The following is a 26,856-nucleotide window of genomic DNA, read 5'->3' on the forward strand; positions in this document are numbered from 1 at the left end:
GTATTGCGCTCACCATAGCTGCAGCAAACAGAATGGGAAAAAAAAACAGGAGGGATTAAAACCATGTGCACTCAGGTGTCTCCTGCTAATTGCGGTCATGTGGGTCTCACCAGGAGGAGTGCAAAACACGGAGAAAAGAGAGAAACAAAATGTGGCTCAGGGAAGAAACAGAGTGCTGCACATCACACCTATGGCTGATACTAGTGCCGCTTGGCTAAATTAAAAACACATCAGAATTTTGTGTATGAATTGATCAAGCCATACTGCCCCATGTACCTCGTGCCGGTATCTGATACACATGGGTCCCTACACTAAGTCCACACCGTGCCAGTCAGTGGCCACCAACCCCGCAGGCGTGCACAGCCAGGGAACGGGGGCCATGGGACGGCCCTGCGACCCCCATGCCACAGGACCAGACCCAAAAACACCACACCAGAACCCGGCCAGCACCGCCGGCGGAGAAGGTCGCCCCCAAGCAGCACAAGTCTGGATAAGGTATTGCGCTCACCATAGCTGCAGCAAACAGAATGGGAAAAAAAACAGGAGGTCTGTGCTCACATGTCTGGACCCTATGTCTTCCCCATTCTGTGAGAGCAGCAATGGTAAGTGTAATACCATATCCATACTTGTGTCGTTTGGGGGCAGCCTTCCCCGCCGGTGGTGCTGGCTGGGTTTTGGTGGGGCTTTTTGGGTCTGGTCCTGTGACATTGAGGTTGCAGGGCCGTTCCATGGCCTCCCTTCCCTGCACGTGCACGCTTTGCGGGGTTGGCGGTCGCTGACCGACACGGTGTGGAGTTAGCGTAGGGACCCGTGTGGACCAGAGGACCTGCGCGGTGGTACACGGGGCAATATGGTTTGATCAATTCATATACAGACACTCTGGTGTTGATTTTTAATATAGGCCTGGCGGCATTAGTATCAGCCATAGATGGGATGTGCAGCCGTTCCATTCTCTCCAGTTCGTGTTTTGCAATTCTCCCTCTCTGAACAGCTAGCACTCCTTTATAAGACCCACATGACCAAAATTAGCAGGATATGTCTGTGCTCACATGTCTGGACCCTATGTCTTCCCCATTCTGTGAGAGCAGCAATGGTAAGTGTAATACCATATCCATACTTGTGTCGTTTGGGGGCAGCCGTCCCCGCCGGTGGTGCTGGCTGGGTTTTGGTGGGGCTTTTTGGGTCTGGTCCTGTGACATTGGGGTTGCAGGGCCGTTCCATGGCCTCCCTTCCCTGCACGTGCACGCTTTGCGGGGTTGGCGGTCGCTGACCGACACGGTGTGGAGTTAGCGTAGGGACCCGTGTGGACCAGAGGACCTGCGCGGTGGTACACGGGGCAATATGGTTTGATCAATTCATATACAGACACTCTGGTGTTGATTTTTAATATAGGCCTGGCGGCATTAGTATCAGCCATAGATGGGATGTGCAGCCGTTCCATTCTCTCCAGTTCGTGTTTTGCAATTCTCCCTCTCTGAACAGCTAGCACTCCTTTATAAGACCCACATGACCAAAATTAGCAGGATATGTCTGTGCTCACATGTCTGGACCCTATGTCTTCCCCATTCTGTGAGAGCAGCAATGGTAAGTGTAATACCATATCCATACTTGTGTCGTTTGGGGGCAGCCTTCCCCGCCGGTGGTGCTGGCTGGGTTTTGGTGGGGCTTTTTGGGTCTGGTCCTGTGACATTGGGGTTGCAGGGCCGTTCCATGGCCTCCCTTCCCTGCACGTGCACGCTTTGCGGGGTTGGCGGTCGCTGACCGACACGGTGTGGAGTTAGCGTAGGGACCCGTGTGGACCAGAGGACCTGCGCGGTGGTACACGGGGCAATATGGTTTGATCAATTCATATACAGACACTCTGGTGTTGATTTTTAATATAGGCCTGGCGGCATTAGTATCAGCCATAGATGGGATGTGCAGCCGTTCCATTCTCTCCAGTTCGTGTTTTGCAATTCTCCCTCTCTGAACAGCTAGCACTCCTTTATAAGACCCACATGACCAAAATTAGCAGGATATGTCTGTGCTCACATGTCTGGACCCTATGTCTTCCCCATTCTGTGAGAGCAGCAATGGTAAGTGTAATACCATATCCATACTTGTGTCGTTTGGGGGCAGCCTTCCCCGCCGGTGGTGCTGGCTGGGTTTTGGTGGGGCTTTTTGGGTCTGGTCCTGTGACATTGGGGTTGCAGGGCCGTTCCATGGCCTCCCTTCCCTGCACGTGCACGCTTTGCGGGGTTGGCGGTCGCTGACCGACACGGTGTGGAGTTAGCGTAGGGACCCGTGTGGACCAGAGGACCTGCGCGGTGGTACACGGGGCAATATGGTTTGATCAATTCATATACAGACACTCTGGTGTTGATTTTTAATATAGGCCTGGCGGCATTAGTATCAGCCATAGATGGGATGTGCAGCCGTTCCATTCTCTCCAGTTCGTATCTACTGGATATACTACCTATTAGGGGGGCTAACAGGGGAAATACATATTGAAGGATGCTAACTACATGAGAGATACTACCTAGGGGGCTAGCAGGGGGGATTACCTCTACAAGAAACAACAACCGGGGGGAGGGGCGGTAATAACTGATTGACTAAGTGCTATATTGGGAGGCACGTAGGGGCCTAACCACTATATAGGAGCACAGATAGGTGCCTAGCTACTATATGGATGCTTATCAGGGCTCCTAACTACTACTACTTGTCTGGTAGATTCTGCGAGTTGTAGCCAGGTGATGTCTTTTTTGATGGCCCGATCCAGGTGGAAATGAATAGAAAAGGTGTGCAACTCCAATCAGAGAAAACACCCCCAGTGAGTCACTGAATGTAACTGTACTGTAACCATTTATACCATAGGTCTCCAAACTGCGGCCCTCCAGCTGTTGCGAAACCACAACTTCCAGCTTTGGATTTGGCTGTCCAGGCATGATGGGAAATGTAGTTTTGCAACAGCTGGAGGGCCGCAGTTTGGAGACCCATGATTTATACAATGCAAAGAGCCTGTGTACCACTGCTACCTACCTCTAAATGGGTCAGTGGATGCTGGTTTTACTGTCGCCACGTGATTTGCTCCACAAAGTGGCCCATTGGGGCTCTGTTGTCCAAGGACCCACAAAACCCTGGAGCTGTCCCTTGAAAGCAGCCATACTGTTCTAAGCCTGGATAACTCTTTAAGGTCCTTTTAGTATACGGTGTCTAGCTGGAACCACAAACTCTACATCCCCCCTAGTCACGCCTTTTTGTTAAAGTGACTGTACCACCAGGCTCAGGCTGAAGCACTGGAGGCAGCCGACCCACCCTTAGTGGGAAGAAACCCCAGCCCCTCCATGACGTGACTCCATTAGAATCAATGAAACCCTATCATAGAGGGGCTAGGGTTTCCTACCACTAAGGGTGGGTCGGCCGCCTCCAGTGCTTCTGCCTGGGCCTGGTGGTACAGTCACTTTAAAGGGAATCTGTCCTCTGCAATTCAGATTCTGATGACACTGTTAGGACTGTTATGGTAGGACAAGGAGAGACATGGTGACTTTTATATATCTGTCTGTGCTAAACACTTCTTCAGAAGGTAACAGTCCCATGCAAAAGTGTCAGAAATCAGTCGAGGAGCGGGAAAACACCGAGATCCTTGGCTGATCGCATCTTTTAGGAAGCGCTAAAATATATAGCTATCAGCCGCACATCTCCCTGTGTAAACAGGGGATGAATGGCCGGTAGCAATATGTTTAAATGGCCACACAAACAATGCATTGATCATTCCTGGGGGCCCAACTGAGCGAAAGGTTTGAGGCAGAGTAAAAGAACCCTAAATCTCGCCCCTAGATACGATTTGTATGGAGCAAGATTTGAAAGCAGGACTCAAGGACAGAGATAGAATGGGGAGTGAGGAGGCATTACAATATAAATATATAGATGAGCAATGAAATGAAGCAAAGGAAAATCACAAGATAGACCATGATATACAGAAACAGTAGGCCAATAATGGGGTGTTGGGAGATGGCTGGTGACAGATGATTAGTGAACCTTGAGCATGTTCAGGTTCGTTCGAACCTAAACTCTCTGCATTTGATTACCAGGGTCAGATTAAATGTATCCTAGTCCCTGGACTGTCCACCCATCCGCCCATGTTGCCCTATAGTAGATAGTCCCCTGGGTAGGTCCCCCTATAGTAGATGGCATCCTGTGTAGCCCCCCTATAGCAGATAGCCTCCTGTGTAATCCCTCTATAGTTGATAGCCCCCTGTGTAGGTCCCACTATAGAAGATGACTCCTTGTTTAGTCCCCCTTTAGTAGATGGTCCCCAGTGTAGTCCCCCATGTTAATAGAAGGCTCCCTCCTGTGTAGTTCTCCCTTTGGTAGATGGCCCCCTCCTGTATAGTTCCACCTTCAGTACATGGCCCCCATGCAGGGCAGTCTTATCCATTGGGCATGGTAGGCGGCTGCCCGGGGGCCCTTGCGTCCTAGGGGGCCCCTGCCCACTGTGACATACCCGTATTTTTCGCTTTATAAGACGCATTTTTTTTCCTCCCAAAGTGGGAGGAAAAACTAAGTGCGTCCTATAAAGCGAAGACGGCTCCCAAGCAGTGCCGAGCACCGCAAGGAAGCCGTCCCGCCCGCCCCCTCTATTGCCGCTCACTATGCATATGTATAGTGAGCGGCCCTGAGCGACCCCCTACGCCCACCCAGCCCGCCCCTTCTATCGCCGCTCAGCTGAGCCAATCAGAAGCCCAGGAAAATGCAATCAACAGCATTTTCCTGGGCTTCTGATCGGTTCAGCTAGGCAGCAAAAGGGGCGGGCTGGGCGGGCGGTCCCGGAACCCCCCTGTCCGCCGGCACCAGAAGCTGATGTCTCCCGTCATCCTCCGGGCACAGGCAGTGGGGTACAGAGACGCTGCCTGTGTCCTGGATGTGTTGTGCAGCCTCTATCATTCATGATAGAGGCTGCAGGACACTTTCGGCACAGGCAGTCTCTCTGTACCCCGCTGCCTGTGCCCGGAGAATGGCGGGAGTGCGCACTGCCGGGAGACATCAGCTGCTGGGGCCGGCGGACAGGTGAGTAACTGGTTTGTTGTTTTTCTGTTCGGAAGGGGGGATTGGCTAATATGGGGGGCACTGGCTACTATGTGGGGGCATTGGCTACTATGTGGGGCCACTGGCTACTATGTGGGGGCACTGGCTACTATGGGGGGGCACTGGCTACTATGGGGGGCACTGGCTACTATGGGGGGCACTGGCTACTATGGGGGGATTGGCTACTATGGGGGGATTGGCTACTATGGGGGCACTATATGGGGGCATTGGCTACTATGTGGGGCACTATATGCAGAGATGAGGGGTTTTGATGGAGGTGGCCGCGGGGGGGGCCCAATTCGCACCTCTGCCCAGGGGCCCATAATGCTGTTAAGACGGGACTGCCCCCATGATGATAATAAAAGTTGGGGGGGGGGGGACTCACCCCCCCACACACACGCCATCCCGTTGCTGCCGTCCCGACGCAGGCACACTCTCCTCTTGCGTCTTCTGACACAGGGAGCACGTCTGACAAGGCAGGTCAGGCGGCACTCAGCAGGTCAGGCGGCTCTCAACAGTAGAATAGTGCGTGTACTCAGGGACGTCCCTGCAGCTGCATTTTACTCAGGGACCCATAGAAGTAACCTCAAGTGGGCCTCAAATTGATGGGCAGCTGCATGACAAGATCACATGTGCATGGTTTGGCCCCTGGACGTCACTGCCAGTGGCTGAAGAAGTTGGATGTAGCCCTAAGGGGCCATTCACACATTCTGTGCATAGTCCATAAATACGGAAGATGGGGGAGATTTATCAAACATGGTGTAAAGTGAAACTGGCTCAGTTGCCCCTAACAACCAATCAGATTCCACCGTTCATTCCTCACAGACTCTTTGGAAAATGAAAGGTGGAATCTGATTGGTTGCTAGGGGCCACTGAGCCAGTTTCACTTTACACCATGTTTGATAAATTTCCCGCAATGTGCTATAGAAGTGTTTAAATCCTTGTCCTCCTGCTGACACAGCGTGCTGGAGGATCACTCATATCTACAGATGAACTCCATTGCAGCTTTCAAGGATAAAATGTTTGAAGCCATCGGAAAAGCTGTAAGAAATAGGAGATGACTACATGAAGTATCAGTGGGCTACAGTCATATACAGCGCTACAGCCATGATGTTCCTGGTCATCATCTGCTCATCGGAAATCTCAGATACATATTAATCACGCACAGTCTGTATACAGTGTACACAAGGCTTCCGGCACATGTGCTCCTCTCCCAGGAAAATCACCGGGCGGGAATTGTGAATGTGTAAAGACCTGCACGACAGATATGACCACGCAAATAAATAATGGACGGCACAAAATGTTTCCATCTGACTGTTCAGGTGAAGAGCAATCTGCTGCACAAGCTGCTGAAACGCAACACCATGGTGCTGATAAAACAGTGGCCAACGTAATCGCAGCAGCACTACTTTACAGTCGGGACCACCAGAAGTGCAGCAGATGTCGGGCCACATCACAATGATCGTGACCGCACTACAATAGCATAGTGCCCATGCCAACAGGAGTGCCCAAAGCCTATACAGTTGGTGGCTGCTACAGCTCTAAAGGGGTTATTCAGGAGTGCAAAACAGCAACACCCCTGGTGCGGTATAACAATTAAACTTAAAGGGGTATTTCACTCAAACATAACTTTTGATACTTTGCTGCCCATTGTGAGATATTTTGCTGCCCATGTCTGGACAGCCAAAGCTTAAGGGGTATTCTGCGCAAACATAACTTTTGATATGTTTCTGTGCATGGAGAGACTAACAATTCTTTCCATACTTATTATGTATTCAGTCTCCTTCTGTTTTCAGCTCGACACAAAAAACTGAGTGAGCCTTTCTCTCTGTCTCCCCCTTCTCCCCCCCCCCCCCCCCACCATCTGAGACAGCTGATGGAAACAAGTCCCTGGCAGGCTTTATATGCAACATTGCAGCTTCTTTGTGATGCTGGGAGGGTTATTCTGAGGTCAAGTCACTAATGACCTCACTGTGATTATCCCTTCCAGTGTTCCAAAAAAGCTACAAAGTTTCAGATACAGCCAGCCAGGAACTTGTTTACACCAGCTGTCTCAGAAGGGAGGGGGGAAGAGGGGGAGACAGACAGAAAGGCTCACACACAGATTTTTGTGTCTTCAGCAGAAAGCAGCAGCTCAGAACTGGGGGAAGGAGACTGAAAAGGTAATAGGTATGGAAAAAATTGTTAGTCTCAGCAACATATCAAAAGTAATGTTTCAATGGAATACCCCTTTAATGTCCAACCTACTAACCTTTAATGTCCAACCTACCCCTTTAATGTCCAACCTACTAAAGAGCCTTGGATATCAGACCAGTGGGGTGAATGTACAGGATAGTTACCTTAAGGTGACATTAGAGTAAGTTTTCTACCATCTCATTTGCATATTATTTGCATACAATGATTAATACCATCCAGATATAAATAGCTCATAAAGTGGGAGAGCAAATTCAAAAATATATTTAAAAAAAAATATCACTGCACAAATCCTAAAATAAATTTTGACAGAATTGTGTTTACATTTTAAAAGCAAAATATAATTTTCAGAAGAAATTCTGGCTTTAAACTCAAGAAGAGAAAAGAGGGGGGTACTGTCTCATCAATGTGTGCTATGTGATCAGAGCGCCATCAGTCTACATAGACATGAGTGTCACGCTAATTAGAGCCCGGCGTTTTATCTTGTTTATCGGCGTCACAGAGAGAGGAGCTGAGCGCTGATTCTTCCTTACTGAACAGGGACTCATTTGAAGCTGATCTGATTCTCTTAGTCTGAGAAGAGGGAATGTAAGGACATGAAATGTGCTAGTCACAGTGTTAGGGTACTATTACACAAAGCGATTTTTTGACGATTAACGATAAACGATCTTGAACGACCGATATGGAAATCATTCGCCCAATTACACAGAGCGATGATCGTTACTTATAATCACTCTTGCGGTCGTTTTGTTGTCGATACTGCGTACATTTCAGCTATGACTTCTTATTACACCGAACGATGTATGAATAATTTGCAAACGATCAAACAATAAAAATAGGTCCGAATTCTATCAAATGACCAAAGATTTCTCGTTGGTCGTTTAATCGTCTGCTATTACACAAAACGATTATCATTTAAATCCGAACGATTTTTCGAACGATAATTGCCCCGTTTAATACGGCCCTTAGACTGGTCCTTTGTGATAGATATACATACTAATGTGGGTGATTATGCTTCCTGCAAACTAGATCTATACCTTCTAGAAAATGGAGGAAGGTAAGAGACATATCTCCCTTCTCAGTGTCTCCTGTGCAATATTGCACAGGAAACAAAACAGCTGGTTCCCCTTTAGGGTCTGTTCACATGTACAGACTCGCTGCGTATTTATCGCTGTGAGTTTCTCGCACATAAATTCACAGCGATACTGATTACTATAAAAATGTATGTGTATTCTCGCTGCGTGTTTGGTGTGCGATTTTTACATGCGAGTTTTGATTTTCACAGGCAAGTTCAACACCACAAAAAATGCAGCTACTTTCATGCGAGTTTGATGTGAGTTCTGTGCGAGTTTTACGCAGCGAGTCTGTACGTGTGAATAGACCCTTAAAGGGGTTGTCCAGGGTTAGAAAAAACATGGCCCCTTTCTTTCAAATCCAGTACCAAAACAGGGGAATGCACAGCACTCTGTTAAAGGAGAAGTCCATCGAACATTTTTATTTAAAGCGTAACTGTCATTTCAGGGTCATTTTTCTGAAAACATTAAATATCAACAGTGCAAGAGATTTTAAGAAACTCTGTAATAGGTTTTATGTACTAAAAGAGTTTCCTTTTGGACTGAAAAAGCAATCTCCCAGCCTCCCCCCTCACATCAGATGAAGCAGGATTTCTGTCTCCATTATGTGGCTATGGAGAGGGGAGGGGCTGTTAGGAGTGACTGAGCACGGAGGATTTCTGCAAAGCACAACACCCTGCAATCTTCTCTCAGTAAGTGCATAGATAAGCACTGACCTTTCTGACCCCATAATCCTGCGGTTTAGGTGCCCAGAGAGTCTACAAACAGCTGACCTTCATGTCACCTCTTCCCGCTCCCTCATCTCCCTCAGCCCCTCCCCCCTTCATAGGCTTACAATGGAGAGAGCAGAACCCGTCTTCACTGGCTTCTCTGTAATGAAGACGTGTTTGCCTGATAATGCACAGATAAGAAGTCAGGGGGGGGGGGAGGCTGGGAGATTGCTTCTTGAGTACAGAAAGAGGCTTTTTTGGCTGATAAAACCTATTACAGAGTTTCTTAAAATCGCTTATACTACTGATTTCTGCAATAAAAAAAAAACATGACAGTTCCGCTTTAAGTATTGTATTGCCCCCCCAAAAGTTATACAAATCACCAATGTACACTTATTACGGGAAATGCCTATAAAGTGTTTTTTCACTGCAGTTACTACTGCATCAAGGCTTCACTTCCTGGATAACATGGTGATGTCACGACCCGACTCCCAGAGCTGTGCGGGCTGTGGCTGCTGGAGAGGATGATGGCAGGGGGATGCTCAGTGTCCCTCCAGTACCCTGTGTCCCTCAGTGTCCCCCTGCCATCATCCTCTCCAGCAGTCACAGCCTGCACAGCTCTGGGAGTCGGGTCGTGACATCACTATGTTATCCAGGAAGTGCCATCACCATTTTAACCAGGAAGTGACATCTCCATGTTATCCAAGAAGTGACATCACCATGTTATCCAGGAAGTGACATCACCATGTTATGTAGGAAGTGACATCACCATTTTATCCAGGAAGTGACATCATCATGTTACCCAGGAAGTGAAGCCCTTTATAAGCATTTCCCATAATAAGTGTATATTGGGGATTTGTATAACTTTTGGGGGGCAATAAAGTACTTTAATTTTAAAAAATTGACGGACTTCTTTAAACTGGCTAAACGGGTGTCCAAAGAAGAAGAAAAAAGAAAAGAGGGAGACAAAAAAAAAAATCAAACAAGACTGAGGAGGTACAGTATGAGGCTGGAAGAATCCCAGGTCACCAACTCCACCGTGTCAATCTGATCACTGTTACTCTTAATAACTCAAATTAATGAGAATAATGGGAATAGGGATCAGCATTTAGCGGGAAACTGACAGCAGGTCAACTGTTATGTTCCCATAGGGCAGGAGACACTGAGAATGTCAGTACTTTTCTATGCTTCATCCTCAGCGTTGTTTTCCTTAAATCTTCAGTTTAATTAACCCCTTATGGACCGCAACAATTTTCATTTTGGCGTTTTTTGCTTTTTCCTCTTCGCCTTAGCTTTTTTATTTTATCACCCGCAGGGCTGGTTGGGGTATGAGCTCACTTCATAGTTCTATTTCCAGAGAGGGCGTACATTTATGCCCAAATGTGTGAAAGCCCAGACGCCAAGGGCGTAAATGTACATCCTCTGTTGTTAAGGGGTTATTATGTAAATTAGGTGGTTTGGTGTACTAGGGATGGGACTACAACCCTCAGTACCCCGATCCGCCTCCCCCCCCCAATCCCATCCAACGCTCTACTGCAATGATGAAAGTCATTCCAATAATAATGAAGATGCAGCTGGCAGAAGGGAGGATCAGTGTAATGAGGAAGGTAGTACAACCCCCCCCCCCCCCCCCCCGGGCACCAAACCCTCTAATTTACATATTAATTGAACCAAAGGTTTAACGAAAATGACATTGAGGATAAATATAAGAAAATGAGGTTCATTCTCAGCATCCCTGGCCCTATGGTCCTAAACTGATGATAGTTTCCCTTTAAAAGCATACTAGGGATGGAGCGGGGCGCAGCCTAGTGTAGGCTCAGCATGACTGGGTATAGACTGGAATAGGAGGCAGTGACGGTGTTAATATTTAACATAGGCCTAGCGGCATTAGTATCAGCCATAGATGGGATGTGCAGGCGTTCCATTCTCTCCAGTTCGTGTTTTACAGTTCTCCCTCTCTGAACAGCTCGCACTTCTTTATAAGACCCACATGACCAAAATTAGCAGGAGATGCCTGTGCTCACATGTCTGGACCTTATGTCTTCCCCATTCTGTGAGAGCAGCAATGGTAAGTGTAATACCATATCCATACTTGTGTCGTTTGGGGGCAGCCTTCCCCGCCGGTGGTGCTGGCCGGGTTTTGGTGGGGCTTTTTGGGTCTGGTCCTGTGACATTGGGGTTGCAGGGCCGTTCCATGGCCTCCCTTCCCTGCACGTGCACGCTTTGCGGGGTTGGCGGTCGCTGACCGACACGGTGTGGAGTTAGCATAGGGACCCGTGTGGACCAGAGGACCTGCGCGGTGGTACACGGGGCAATATGGCTTGATCAATTCATATACAGACACTCTGGTGTTGATTTTTAATATAGGCCTAGCGGCATTAGTATCAGCCATAGATGGGATGTGCAGCCGTTCCATTCTCTCCAGTTCGGGTGTTAATAGAATATTGTGGAAAGGTCAAAGAAAGGCAGGGTGGTTGGTTGGGGTCACTTTCCAGGCATGGAGCAAGAGTCCATAAGAAGGAGGGGGGTGAAGAGGCGCAGCAGCAGTTCCCGCAGGACTCCCTAGCAACCACCGGTATTCAAATGCTAAACAACTGCGCTCATCTCCATTTTGCACCCCTCCAATCTGACCCTGGCTATTTTTGTGACCCCATACTGTGAACAGCACACTGTACCCCCCCCCCCCCAACCCACTGTACCATGACCCAGATAGTCAGCTACCAGACCCCATTACTGCCTCTCCTGCTTTTTACTAAATCACCCAAATAATTATCCAGTGTAAGGAAACATAATATTCTTATACAGATAATTTCAAAGACAAATAAAAACGATATCTGTACATCTTGTAGTTTACAATAATTTTCCGGGTAATATTATCCTCTAGTTTGCACTTCCATGATTTTCCACAAACGTTGCTCTAATTACAATTACTCTGTATAGGAAATTGAATTACCTTCCACCGGGTTCATAAGAGTTCTATTTTTGGAGGGTAAATAATGCTCCCAGTTGGTTACGTAAGCTGGGAATTATTTAATAGCAAAATAAACATATAAAGCGGCTCCTCCGGGTCGTCCATCTCCTGTATTGTGGTTTTTGAAGAAGTCGGGATTGTTAAAAGAACATAAAAAAAAGCTTTGTAGTCGCTCTTATGAAGTTGTTCGAGCCCGTAGTTCACGAGAAAGAAAATGCAGGTGACGCACGCAGGAACACAAAAAATAGTTTTAGATAGAAATATATGACAGAATGTCTTTTTAAAAAAATACTTTATGTAACTTCACTCTAACAAAGGCTCGGTAACGGCATGGTGCCGTGAATGTGGATTCCACTCCAAGGCTGGATTCACACTGCTTTAACCCTTTGAGGACCAGGCCTAAAATGACCCAGTGGAACGCGCAAATTTTGATCTTAGTGTTTTTGTTTTTCCCTCCTCCCCTTTCTAAGAGCTCTAGCACTTTCAGTTTTCTATCTACAATGCCATGTAATGGCTTGCTTTTTACAGGAATAGTTGTACTGTGTAATGGCGTCTTTCATTTTACCATAACATGTATGACGGAACCCCAAATATATTATTTATGAAGATATAAATTGGTGAAATCGTAATAAAGAATGCAATATGGTAACGTTTGGGGGGTTCCTGTGTCTACGTAATGCACTATATGGTAAAAGCAACATGATACTATTACTGTATAGGTCAGTCCGAACACAACCATATGCAGGTTTACGCAGATTTTCTAATGTTATATATTTTTTTTAAATAAAATCCTTTTTTTTGGCAATTAATTATAAATAAAATGGCCCTATTGTGACGCTTATAACGGTTTTATTTTTTCACCTATGGGGCTGTATGGGGTGTCATTTTTTCCGCCATGATCTCTAGTTTTTATTAATACCATATTTGTGAAGATCGGACGTTTTGATCACTTTTTATAATTTTTTTTATATATAATGTAACATAAAATCGGTAATCCGCGCACTTTTTTCCCTCTTTTCGTGTACGCTGTTTACCGTTCGCAATGACGCTTGTTATATTTTAATAGATCGGACAATTACGCACGCTACGGTATATTATATGTTTATTTGTTTATTTATTTTTATATGTTTTATTTATATAATGGGAAAGGGGGGTGATTTCAACTTTTATTGGGGGAGGGGTTTTGGGGTAGTGTGTTAGTGTTTTTAACTTTTTTTTTTTTACACATTTGAAGTCCCTTTGGGAGACTTTTACATCCAGTACTTTGATTTTTACACTGATCATTGCTATGCCATAGGCACAGCATTGATCAGTGTTATCGGCGATCTGCTCATTGAGCCTGCCTGTGCAGGCTCAGTGTAGCAGATCGCCGATCGGACCGCACGGAGGCAGGTAAGAGACCTACGGCGGTCCTTTTTAACTATCGGGACCCCCGTAGTCACACTGCGGGGGTCCCGATCGGTAAGTGACAGGGGACTCTCCCTGTCACTTACACTTAAACGCCGTGGCGTTTAAGGAGTTAATGACACGCGGCAGCGCGATCGCTGCAGCGTGTCATTACCGGTGAGGTCCCGGCTGCTGAATGCAGCCAGCCCCCACCTGCTATGAAGCGCGCTCCGCTCCGGAGCGCGCTTCATAGCTGGAGAAACACCCAGGCCGTACAGTTACGCCCTAGGTCGTCTGGGGAGAGACTTCCATGGCGGAACTATACGCCCTGGGTCGTCTAAGGGTTAAAGGGGTACTCTACTGAATAAAATTTAACCCTGTTTAATCCCCACCCATAATCTAAGCTTGTTTGTGATAGGTTTCTATTACATGAATTAGACCATTTGTCTGCAGCACATCCTCACACTTCACTTCCTGGTCCACATGGTCTCGGCTCCTCTGTCCTGCCCCTCCCTTCTGGGACCAAAGTCACAGCAACTTGGTCTCTTCTGTTGAAAGGCAAGCAGTAACACCTCATCTCTAACTCCGCCCACCACTGACATCACACCAATAAGCACCTGGCCAAGGGGTGGAGAAACAAAAGAACAGTCACAGCCTCCTGAGCAGTATAGGGAAAAGGAAACAGTTATCTCATCTCTCTCTCTTTCTAATCTATCTATATAGATGGACATGTAGCCCAGGGTAAGGGCCCTATTACACGGAACGATAATAGTCCCTATCCGGACGCTATGGGAAATGCTGGGAAATCTAGTTTTCTGGCCGGCGCCATCTTGGAAATAGACTAGCTTTTAAAACTTGTAGCTCAGGAACAGTGGCAGCTAAAAAGATGGGATATGGCTCAAAATACTCAGGGGGAAATGGTTAGTAAGACCAGTTAGGTTTGGGAGACTTTCATTTTTCTAGCTCTTTAGTGGAATACCCCTTTAAAGTCTTGAAAAAAACTCCAGTGGCCAGATGTGAGCTGGAGGTTGATTGGAAGTTTAGTAAATGCCATACATACTTGGTGTTTTTGGGGTGGCATTTTTGAGGCTCTGTGGCAGTTTTCTCAAAATGCAGCAAGCTGAGGGTGTGGCTTTTTTTTGGAAATTTGGGGCACTTTTTTTCTCCCGTAGACTTCAATTGAAGTTCTTCTGTCCACTAAAAAAAACTTCATAGCTTATATGTATGTTTTTTTTTTGTGTGTGGCATTTTTGGGGCCAAAAAAGTCACAGTCTGCCTCTCAGGGGATTAAGTTAACCCTTGTGGGCAAGACTGTGTTCTGTAGGGGTGGGGGACCCAAGGGGGTGACAGGCTGGTCCCCAGGGTGTTAAGTTAACCCGCTGTGTGCCAAACAGTGCTCCAATGGGGGAGGGGAGTAAGCCCCTATTACACAGGACAATGCAGAGGAACAAATAAGTGCCGACCTGTCAGGTAAGGGATCGCTTGCTTCTTGTTTCCCGGTCACTGCTGGCTCTATTACATGCGCCATCAGCAAGCAGGTAAGAGCCGGGTTGGGGGGGGGGGCTGCTCGGGTGATCGCTAGATCAACTGGGCAGCCTCACGGAAAATAGCGGCTATCTGCTGTCGCCGCTCCTATTACACGGAGTGACAGCAGCACATCGCTGCTATCCTGATCGTTGTGTTTTCAACATGTTGAAAGACAACAATCAGCCAACATTGTGCATGTCAGCTGATCTGATTGTCTTCTATAACACGAGACGATTATCGATGTGGAAAGACAAACGGCCAGGATAGCAACGATCTGCTGCTCCGGGGAATAGGAGCAGCGGCAGAAGACCGCCACTGTCTTCTATGGGCTGCCCGAATGATCTAGCGATCACCCTGGCAGTCCCCCCGCACCTCTCCGCGCCCCCCCCCCCCCCCCAGCTCTCACCTGCTCGCTGCCAACGCGTGTAATAGTGGCTGACTGCGCTCGTTTGCTCCTCAACATCGGCATGTGTAATAGGGGCTTAGGTTTAACTTCCTCCAATGGAGCACAGTCTAGCCTACAGGGTGTTAAGTTAACTCCCTGGGGGACATACTGTAAGTTCTTGCCCCCCCCCCCCCCACACACACACACACACACACTCAGTGACCTGTTATACAGAAAACTGTAGATAGGTGTGAGAAGATAATAAGGTAATAAGGGAGGAAGAGAGAAGAACGTCAATGACCGTGCAAAAAGCACTAGAAAGCAGTAAACAGTGCCTACCTTGACTATACAAACTCAGGAATTCCCTTTTAAGGCTACGTTCACACAGAGCAAAAGGGCGGATTACGCGAGGAAATATTTCCGCCTGAAATCAACTGACGCTGAATTCCGAGCAGAATATAAGCAGAATGTAGAAGAATCCCTGCTTATTCCGCTATGAAAGTGTTCAGCTCGTAATCAGCTCTTGACAAATTCAGCGCGGAATACTCGAGGAATCCGCGCTGAATCCGCATGCATTCAGCGCTGAAATTCAGCGAGTATTTGGCAAGTAAACTAGACTATACCAGAATATATACTAGAATCCTCATCCCCCCCTTTTTTCCACATTTTCGCGCTGATTCAGCACGTAATTTCCGCTTGTATTCCGCGCTGAGTACGCGCATATTCCGCGCTGAAACAGAAAATCAGAGTCCCATTGGTTTGTATAGGCTTCCGCTAGCGGAAGAATGAACATGTTCATTCTTCTGGCGGAAAGCGGATTAGTTCAGTGCGGAAATTCCACCGTGTGAACTGCAGAGCAGAATTTCCATTCAACACAATGGAAATTAGCTCTGCACTTATTTTAACGGCTGAAATTTCAGCACTGATTCAGCGCAGAAATTCAGCTGCTTTTGCTCTGTGTGAACGAGCCCTAAGTCTCTAAAAAACATATTGTTTATATTCCTTGGGATTTGGATGGAGAACAAACCCTTCCGTGTCGCGGACACAATCAGTGTGGCAGAACTTAATTGCTAAAGTATAACAAAGAATAATAATCCCGACTTTCTGCCGCACTTCAAACGCCTCAAACTCCTCTGTATGAAATATAGTAATTAGCACCAATTTCACGATTCCATTACGGGAAATTGCAGACCTGCTGATATCTGCACAGGAAAGACATCTCTCAGACACCCAGCTGATGTGGACATTAAAATAGCAGGCTCATCGTTTAAAGTGCCGCGGCGATGCGACAAACACGACGTCTACCGGGAGGGGGGGGGGGGGGGAAACACCATAAACATGTGAGCGCCGGGTGATATGGTACATTGCTAAATTTGTGCCTTTAATCTGGGATTCCAGTCTGTTCCTATTGTTCTGTTATTCATAGACGATTCCTGTCCTGGAAACTGACTAGACACAACGGTACTAAACCAGCTAACGCACATGTCATTAGAACAGTGTTCTCCGACTACAACTCCCATCATGAGACTAGGTAAGATTTTAAAGGGATATTCCCTTCTCAGCTACTATAGGTATACTGTACATTTAGCACACGTCTCCTTTTCCTTGTCTTACATAAATCCCCAACCCCATGACCCACGCCGGATTTACTAAGAGGTTGAAAAGTGTGGTTGAAAAGTAGGTGGACAGTATGTATAATAGGGTTAGGTTATTTTCACACTACTCTAAAAAACACGGCCGTATGTCATAACAACGGCCGTATTTGCGCAAACAACTAATTTGCTAAATAACGATTGTTGTTATGAAATAAGGCCGTGTTTTTTACGTAGTGTGAACCCGGCCTTATGAAGGGGGAGTTTATTTTAAACATGGTGTAAAGTGAAACTGGCTTAGTTGTCCCTAGCAACCAATCAGATTCCACCTTTCATTTTCCAAAAAGTCTGTGAGGAATGAAAGGGGAAATCTGATTGGTTGCTAGGGGCAACTGAGCCAGTTTCACTTTACACCATGTTTAATAAATCTCCCCCTTCATAACCCTATTACACATACTGTTCACTTCCTTTCGGACCATGGAGCCAATTTTCGTTTTTTCCTCCTTGTGTTCAAGGGTGCGTTCACATGTACAGGATCTGCAGCAGATTTGATGGTGCAAATTTGAAGCTGCAGATTCAAAGCAAATCAATTCTAGGCCATCAAATCTGTTGCAGATCCTGTGGCGGGCGAATCGAGTGGCGATCATCACCAGAGGGATGGTGAGTATGGTGTCTGTGTGTGTCTGTGTTTTTTGGGCGGGGTCCCATGGGAGTTGTCCTTTAATAGTGTCAGGGAAAAGATGCAGGCTTTTGCATGAACCCCCTGGTTTACGCAAAAGTCTGCGCCTTTTCCCTCGATGTACGCCTTGTTTGTCTGAGGGGTGTGGTTAGGTGGAAAGGAGGCGTGGCCTCCTTCAGTACCTGATTTGTCACAACTGAAACAAATCTAGAAGGAGAGGTTTTCTATGGGGATTTGCTCCTTCTTCTGGACATAGACAGAGGTGGCAGCAGAAAGCACTGTGTCAGACTGGAAAGAATACACCACTTACTGCAGGAATTACAGCGGCTGATAAGTACTGGAAGAACGGGGATTTTTTTAAAAGAAGTAAATTACAAATCAATACAACTTTGTGAAACCAGTTGATTTGAAAGATAATTTTTTTCCCCAGAGTACCCCTTTAATTCCAGGAATTACCTCTGCCCCACTGATAAAATGTATTGCAGTATGTACTTCTATGTTGTGGGATCACTACACCCTTCCTCCAGATCTGGCACCTGGCGGCCACGGATATGTGAAGCATCTAGTGAGGGAATCTATGAAGTGGCTTCATAAAACTGGTTCGGTTTAGTGGTGTGAATCGTGGCGTGCGCTAATTCCTGACTAGACAAAGAGAGCTCCTCCATATTCATGTGTTGTCCCGGCTTTGCAGCGGCTTTGTTGTTGAGGTGTGTGATGACAATTAGACAGTGATCGGTTTGTGATACAATTTTACATAGGAGTCTGGCATCAAACTGTGACGGCTGCTTGGAAAATGATACATTAAAGAGATTATTCTCCATTGTCTCCATAACAGACGGAGGCGGGAGCTTGTATCAGCCGGCGGGTTTCTCAGACGAGTTGCTGATTTAAAGGGTCCTCGTAACTAAACATCAAAACAATCTGGATGAAAACCACTTGTCCGCTTTGTAGCACCCACACAGGGCAGTCACCTACACTAGTTTTCTATAGGACATATACAGTCAGTGTCGGACTGGAGTGCCTTGGCCCACCAGGGGAAATCATTCTTGGGGCCCACCCTTCTGCCACCGCACTTATCTATGGTAACATTAATAAGGGTCCATTAACACGGCATGATATGGGGCAGCATAGGGCTGCAAATGATTGCTAATCAGCAGGGCAGGTGATGTGCAGCCGACAGCAATGATCTTAGCCGCACAAAAGATCAAATCAGTCGACTATGGGACATTTGCTTGCATGTCAGCAGATCTCTGGCACTTTTACATGGGCCGATCATCGGCTGAATAGACTTCCTAGGAGCACTTGTTACCGATTATTGGCCGGTGTAATTAGGCTATAAGACAATTTTTTTGTATGATAACGCTGTATACTTAGATACAAGTCATACAGCTACCAATAACACCAGTATACAAAGAGCAAATATCCCCACACATATTACCGCTATATAGTAACTGACCAAATCCTGTCTATCAAGACCGATATTACCAATAAACCAGTATACAGGAGGGAAATAGTATCACCATACATATCACCGCTATACTGTTACTGACCAAATCCTGTATACTGAGACCAATATTACCAGTATACAAGGGGGAAATATTTCGCAACACCACAACCATTGCTACTATATTGTTACTGACCAAATCTGGTATACTAAGACCAATGAACACCACACCAGATTACAAGTAACAAATAATACCCCCACATACTGACTAACACCACCAAATACTGACTAACACCACCGCTGCTACTGAATAAAATCCTCTGAACAAAAGATCAATATCCCCTCATACAGTCATATAGAGGTAGCCCCAGCTCTACACTATATACGTTACAGTGCACATAGATTTAGTGACTCACAGGGGGCGTCTTCTCTGATCGGAGTTCTTCCCTTTTCATCTTCTTCTCCATCTGCCCTGGGCCCTTATGAGAACTTCTCCTAGCCACGAATCCACAGAATCTGCCAGAGAAATATATTAGGCTCCTCACTCTGTCACCATCCTCATCTCTCTACACACTGCACATCTGTACTGGCCCCTTTACACCTTCTCTCAGTGATTAGCCCTGACTATTTGTAGCGTGTGTATGTATGTGTGTGTGTGTGTGTGTGTGTATGTATATATATATATATATATATATATATATATATATATATATATATATATAGTGTACACACCTTGTAGATGGCCCCTTGTTCAGTTCTCCATATAGATGGCCCTGTGTGCCTCTACTATAGTAGAGATCCCCCTCTGTGTAATCCCCTTACAGTAGATGACAACCTCTGTGCATTCCCTATATCAGGGGTAGGCAACTTCTCCAGCTGTTGCAAAACTACAACTCCCATCATGCCTGGACAGCCACAGCTAAAGCTGTAGTTTTGCAACAGCTGGAGAGCCAAGGTTCCCTATTCCTGCCCTATAGTATATGGCCCCCACTGTGTAGTCCCCTTATAGATGACCCCTCTGTGTAGTCCACTAAAGTAGATGCCCCTCTCTGTGCATGCCCTATTGTATACACACCGCACCCAGTATATTTACCCTTATACATTGTTGTCCCCCTCTGTGTAGTGCCCTTTATAGATGCCTCCTCAGTGTTGTCCTCCTTATAAATTGCCCCCAACCAGTGTCCCTTATAGATGGCTCCCTGTGTTATCCCCCTTATAACTGGCCCGCTTGTGTTATCCATCCCCCCATATAGATAGCCCCCTTATGTTGGCCATCCCTACCCCCCATATAGCTCCTTATGTTGTCTATTCCCCCGTATAGCCCCCTTAGGTTGTCCTTGCCCCATATAGCCCCTTATGTTTTCCTTCCCCTGTATATAGCCCCTTATGTTGTCCTTCCCCTGTATATAGCCCCCCTTATGTTGTCCTTTCCTGTATACAGCCCCCCTTATATTGTCCTTTCCTGTATATAGCCCCTTATGTTTTCCTTCCCCTGTATATAGCCCCCTTATGTTGTCCTTCCCCTGTATATACCCCCCTTATGTTGTCCTTCCCCTGTATACAGCCCCCCTTATGTTGTCCTCCCCCTGTATATAGCCCCCCTTCTGTTGTCCTCCCCCTGTATACAGACCCCCTTCTGTTGTCCTCCCCCTGTATACAGACCCCCTTCTGTTGTCCTCCCCCTGTATACAGACTCCCTTATGTTGTCCTCCCCCTGTATACAGCCCCCCCTTATGTTGTCCTCCCCCTGTATACAGACCCCCTTATGTTGTCCTCCCCCTGTATATAGCCCCCCTTATGTTGTCCTCCCCCTGTATACAGACCCCCTTCTGTTGTCCTCCCCCTGTATATAGCCCCCCTTATGTTGTCCTCCCCCTGTATACAGCCCCCCCCAATGTTGTCCTCCCCCTGTATATAGCCCCCCTTATGTTGTCCTCCCCTGTATACAGCCCCCTTATGTTGTCCTCCCCTGTATACAGCCCCCTTATGTTGTCCTCCCCCTGTATATAGCCCCCCTTATGTTGTCCTCCCCCCCTGTATACAGCCCCCCTTATGTTGTCCTCCCCCTGTATACAGCCCCCTTATGTTTTCCTTCCCTGTATATACCCCCTTATGTTGTCCTCCCCTGTATACAGCCCCCTTATGTTGTCCTCCCCCTGTATATAGCCCTCCTATGTTGTCCTCCCCCTGTATACAGCCCCCCTTATGTTGTCCTCCCCCTGTATACAGCCCCCCTTATGTTGTCCTCCCCTGTATATAGCCCCCCTTATGTTGTCCCCCCTGTATAAAGCCCCCCTTATGTTGTCCTCCCCTGTATATAGCCCCCCTTCTGTTGTCCTCCCCCTGTATACAGCCCCCCTTCTGTTGTCCTCCCCTGTATATAGCCTCCCTTCTGTTGTCCCCCCCTGTATATAGCCCCCCTTCTGTTGTCCCCCCCTGTATATAGCCCCCCTTCTGTTGTACCCCCCCTGTATAAAGCCCCCCTTATGTTGTCCTCCCCTGTATATAGCCCCCCTTCTGTTGTCCTCCCCTGTATATAGCCCCCCTTCTGTTGTCCTCCCCTGTATATAGCCCCCCTTCTGTTGTCCTCCCCCTGTATATAGCCCCTTATGTTGTCCTCCCCCCTGTATATAGCCCCTTATGTTGTCCCCCCTGTATACAGCCCCCCTAATGTTGTCCTCCAACCTGTATACAGCCCCCCTTATGTTGTCTTCCCCTGTATATAACCCCCCTTTTTTTTCTCCTCCCCCTCTATATACCCCCCCCTATGTTGTCCTCCCCCTGTATACAGCCCCCCCCCTTATCTTACCCCCTCTGATAAAAAACAAAAACAAAACAAAACACAAGACTACTCACCTAACCACACGCTCCCCCGTCGGACGCCGGACTCCTCTTCTCTCTTCTCCTGACAGGTGAGCAGCTCCGTTGCGAAGTGCCGCCAGCGCCATCACTGACCTCAGTGTGCGCCGCGGTGGCTGGGACTTCCAGTATTCGCTCCATGAACCGGAAGTCCTAGCCGCCGCGGCGCACACTGAGGTCAGTGATGGCGCTGGCGGCACTTCGCAACGGAGCTTGCGACACTCTTGTGATCGCAAGCAAATCTCTGCTTGCGGTCACAAGAGTGATTGACAGGGTGGGAAGCCTACGGCTTCCCGCTTTGTCAATCAGAACACTTCCTTACATTTAACTGGAAGCGATTGTTGCGATCGCTTCCAGTTAAAAAGGGAGGCGCGGCCCCCGGCCCCCCTAGGAGCGGGGGGGCCGACTCCAGCTCGGGGCCCACCGGGGGTTTCCCCGGCCCCCCGGTGGCCCAGTCCGAGCCTGTATACAGTACATCCCCATTGCAGTGAATGCAGAATGAAGCGGCTGCTGCACTTTACAAGCATTGCATTTCGCTCTTGTGATTGCCTATTTCTGTTAATTAACAAAAGAATTGGTGCCGAAAATTGTTAACAGGAAACTGGCAGCACGGATATGCATATATATATATATATATATATATATATATATATATATATATATATATATATTATATATATGTAAATGCATAGTTGCCAACAGTCCCGGTTTGCCGGGACTGTCCCGATACTGAGGAGACAGTCCGGGCAAAACCATGTCCCGGGTATGTCCCGGGCAGCTCCGCTCCCACCGCGGGAAGTCCCGCCCCCTTCCAGCGCAAGTGCTGTCACTCATGCAGAGCAGGGAGAGGACTAGAGGAACCATACTGGTGAGGTAGGTATAGTTTTTTTTTTGTTTAACATACAGATGAAATGACAAGAGGAAGCTGAAGGGGGTACTGGTATGATGATGAAAGGACAGGAGGAGGATGAAGGGGGAAGTAGTATGATGATGGAGGGGCAGGAGGATGATCAAGGGGTAGTAATATGATGATGGAAGGGCAGGAGGATGAAGGGAGTAGTAGTATGATGATGGAGGAGCAGTAGGATGAAGGGGGTTGTAGTATGATGATGGAGGGGCAGTAGGATGAAGGGGGTTGTAGTATGATGATATGGGGTGCAGCTGCATCATATGGGTACAAACTACCAGTATGTACAGTCAGTCAGTAAAATGCTATCTCTAAGTCTCAGCCTGCTCTGAGTGGGGTGTGTAATATACCGGGGACCTAATACTGGGGTGTGTAATAAACTGGGGACCTAATACTGGGGTGTGTAATGCTCCTTTTGTGTTGTTCTGACTGTAAATTCAAACTGGAAAATTGATTGATGGACCACACCCCACCGAGACAACACCCACAATAAGCTACACCCTTTTTAACGCTAAAGTGTCCCTGAAAAAAAATTTCAAATGTTGGCAATTATGTATATATATATATATATATATATATATATATATATATATATATATATATATAGTCTTCTAGTACTTATCAGCTGCTTTTTCTCCTGCAGGAAGTGGAATTCTTTCCAGTCTGGCAAGCAGGAGAGGTTTTCTAGGGGAATTTGCTCCTGTTCTGGACAGTTCCTGACATGGACAGAGGTGGCGGCAGAGAGCACTGTGTCAGACTGGAAAGAATTCACCACTTCCTGCAGGACACACAGCAACTGATTGGTACTGGAAGACTGGAGATTTTTTTAATAGAAGTAAATTACAAATCTATATAACTTTCTGGCACCGGTTAATTTGAAACTAAAACATTTTTGGTGAACAACCCCTTTAAAATTATTCAACAATGGTAAAAAAATTATAGTGTAGCTCTATGCCTAAAAGATCCACAAAAGTACATTCGTTAACCTTGGTCCCTTTTCCACGGGACGATCATCGTTCGCATAATAGTTAACGATAAACGATCTCAAACAACCGCTATTGCAAAAGACCTGAAATCGTTCACCCATTTACATGGAATGATAATCGTTACTTATGATCGTTCTTGCGGTCGTCTTGATGTCGTCGCTATTGCGTTCGGCACTACTGCGAACGACCGAACGACGTCTTATTCAATACGAACGAGCAATGATAAAAATAGGTCCAGGTCTTATTAAGTGATCAACGATTTCTCATTCGCTCGTTGATCGTCAACTGCTATTCAACCGAACGATTATTGCTTAGAGTCAAACGACTTAACGATAATCTGAACGATAATCGTCCTGTGGAATAGGGCCCTAAGTGTGTAAATGGTCCCCCACCTACCATGTGACATGTATAATTCTAGTGTTCTATGTGGTAGAGAGACCTTTTGAGCCCCCTGAGGTATCAGGACCCCGGTGCCTCTCATATCTCTGGACTCCTTGGATAAAATACAGAAGTAACCCACCCTCATACACACTGGGGGACATTTATCAAACATGGTGTAAAGTGAAACTGGCTCAGTTGCCCCTAGCAACCAATCAGATTCCACCTTTCATTTTCCAAAGAGTCTGTGAGGAATGAAAGGTGGAATCTGATTGGTTGCTAGGGGCGACTGAGCCAGTTTCACTTTACACCATGTTTGATAAATCTTCCCCATGTTTGTCTTCTGTAGTAGAGTATAATGAAAGCTGAGCAGTCCAGAATTATAACATTATCCTTGTTGGGGGTGGCAGGTTTCATATGTTATATAAGCTGTGGATTATTCTCTATACAAAATAATACAGTACATAAGTGTTTCAAGATTGAGAAATGGCTCCATTAATTTTAGCGAACCCCCCCCCCCCCCTTTCAGCTGCCAGCGCCATGTGGTCCGGCTGCCAAGAACAAATACTACGTAACATGGAGACTAAACACAAAGTCAACAGTTTACCTCTACTGAGTGTTTGTTCTTCTTATTTTCGGCTTACCTCACTAGGAAACGATGAAGGCCGACATCGAAACACCTGTAAATAAAGAGAGGCAGAAAAATGAGCATCACAATGTGTACTTACATTTACTGAACACCTTCTGTATATGCGACATGATCAAAGATGGATGCCTCCTCTGCTTTCCCCATTTTTTGAGGAAATCTGTACTGATCGCTTCCTACAAAAGCTTAAAGAAAAGGTTTCCCTGATATCTGTTAATAGGGGCTGTTCACACCACGACTTCACAATCATAAATACGATTAGAGATGAGCAAAGTTACTGAACATTCAGGTTCATCCAAACCCAAACGCTCTGCATTTCACTCCTGTTGCTGGAAAAGTTGGATACAGCCCTAGGGAGTCCTGGAAAACATGGATACAGCCATAGGCACTGATTATTACCAGGAAGGCTTCAGTACCTGCTGCATTTATTCCCTGTCTGCTCTTCTTGCTGATGCATCATTTAGCAACACCTTATTCTTACCTAAATGTCCCAATAAAGATAAGTACAGTGCTACCTTGGTTTAAGAGTAACTTGGTTTAAGAGCTTTTTGGTTTAAGAGCTCACAGGTTTTTCTAAATTGTGACTTGGTTTAAGAGCATTGCTTTGGTTTAAGAGCTCCCTGTACTGGGTGGGAGGGGGAGTGGGGGAGGGGCATGGCCTGCATAGCGGGGTCTACAGCACTGTACTCTGACCCAGGAAGTCTCCCTCACCTTTCAAATCATAGCAGATCCTCTTCAGGCTGAGGCTTACATCAGGGGACAGGACTGTGGGGGTAATCTCTCCATAGCTGTAACCCCTCTCTCCCCGGACAGAGAGTGCTGCATGTATGTGCCCACATCTGCCCTGCTCATTCCTTCATGCTCCCTGAAGTCTGTCAGTCCTGATTGGTCCATACTGAACACCCCCCCCCCTTCCCCATTGCTGTCATGTGACCACACAGACCTCTGACAGCAGCCATGCTTCTTTTTCTATTCTAGCCTGTTGTACTACACTACATTATTGCATTATGGGGATCTGCAGCTCCATCCTGTATCTATAAACCGCTGCTGTATTTCAGGTTTATGCCCTTACTATACATTTTACTCCACATGCTGATTGCTATACTGTACAGTAACTTATAATATTACATATTCAGCTGTTTCATTTGTTTTACATGTTATTCAGAATATAAAATCATTATTTTTGGGGGGTTGAACCAATTGTCTGCATTTCAATGATTTCCTATGGGGAATTTTGCTTTGGTTTGAGAGTGGATTTGGATTACAAGCGCGGCCCCGGAACGAATTATGCTCGTAATCCAAGGCACCACTGTATATGTGTATATGTTGGCGAGATGATGATGCAGGGTGGAGGGACTGATCACAGGTGGTGACATCACTCAGGGGGTGGAGCTTGAACTCATAGACAATATCTGGCCACAGTTCCTGAGATAGGAGAGAATGATGTGTTGTCTCCAGAGAGAGGGAGGAGTAGGGGAGCTGGAGACAATACAATACTGACAAAACCACACAACATCGGGGGTGAATCATGAAAAACCACTCTAAGGCCAGTACTATTAATGATAACACTATAAAAGTAAGTTATATATCTTGGGGTAATATTTTATGTACAATATATATTTTTGAATGTACCATCACGTTCATCACTTTGGGTATATTATTATTAAAGGAACAGCGCCAGGGCAAGGATACCGCCAACCAGTTGAATGGCACCGGTCTATTCACGAAACCCCGGCACACATCGGAGCACTGGGGATGTCTCCCCTCTGTGATCCGACTTTGAATACATTTTACTGATACTGGAGTACCCCTTTAACTGAGCAAATATAGTCAAGTTCCGGGATGTATACACTTACAGTGCAGAACTCTTAGCCCTTTATGATAGTTGATAAATGAGTATAAGAAGAAGTATATGAGCCGGTATATAATATGACAACATGCCACGAGCGATGACAAATGACGAGCAGGAGTGTGAGGGTGTTCTGTGATGATATGTCACCACGTCCCATATATATCGTCATTTACATTTTTAATGGAGCAGAGAAATCAAAAATCC

The 26,856-nt window shown here is 46.6% G+C and overlaps 1 protein-coding gene across 7 annotated transcripts in view; it reads right to left on the reverse strand.

Annotated features, from left to right (window-relative positions):
* The window catches only part of HHAT (hedgehog acyltransferase), a 272,872-nt gene that overhangs the window by 117,887 nt on the left and 128,129 nt on the right, over positions 1-26,856 (reverse strand). For all 7 annotated transcript variants that reach the window (XM_069954817.1, XM_069954813.1, XM_069954815.1 and 4 more), the window contains one exon: positions 24,799-24,834. In XM_069954817.1, the coding sequence (XP_069810918.1) occupies positions 24,799-24,834 (36 nt within the window). The remainder of the gene's footprint in view (positions 1-24,798; positions 24,835-26,856) is intronic.

Source organism: Dendropsophus ebraccatus, chromosome 15 (assembly GCF_027789765.1).
Source record: "Dendropsophus ebraccatus isolate aDenEbr1 chromosome 15, aDenEbr1.pat, whole genome shotgun sequence".
In the NCBI taxonomy this organism is placed as follows: Eukaryota; Metazoa; Chordata; class Amphibia; order Anura; family Hylidae; genus Dendropsophus; species Dendropsophus ebraccatus.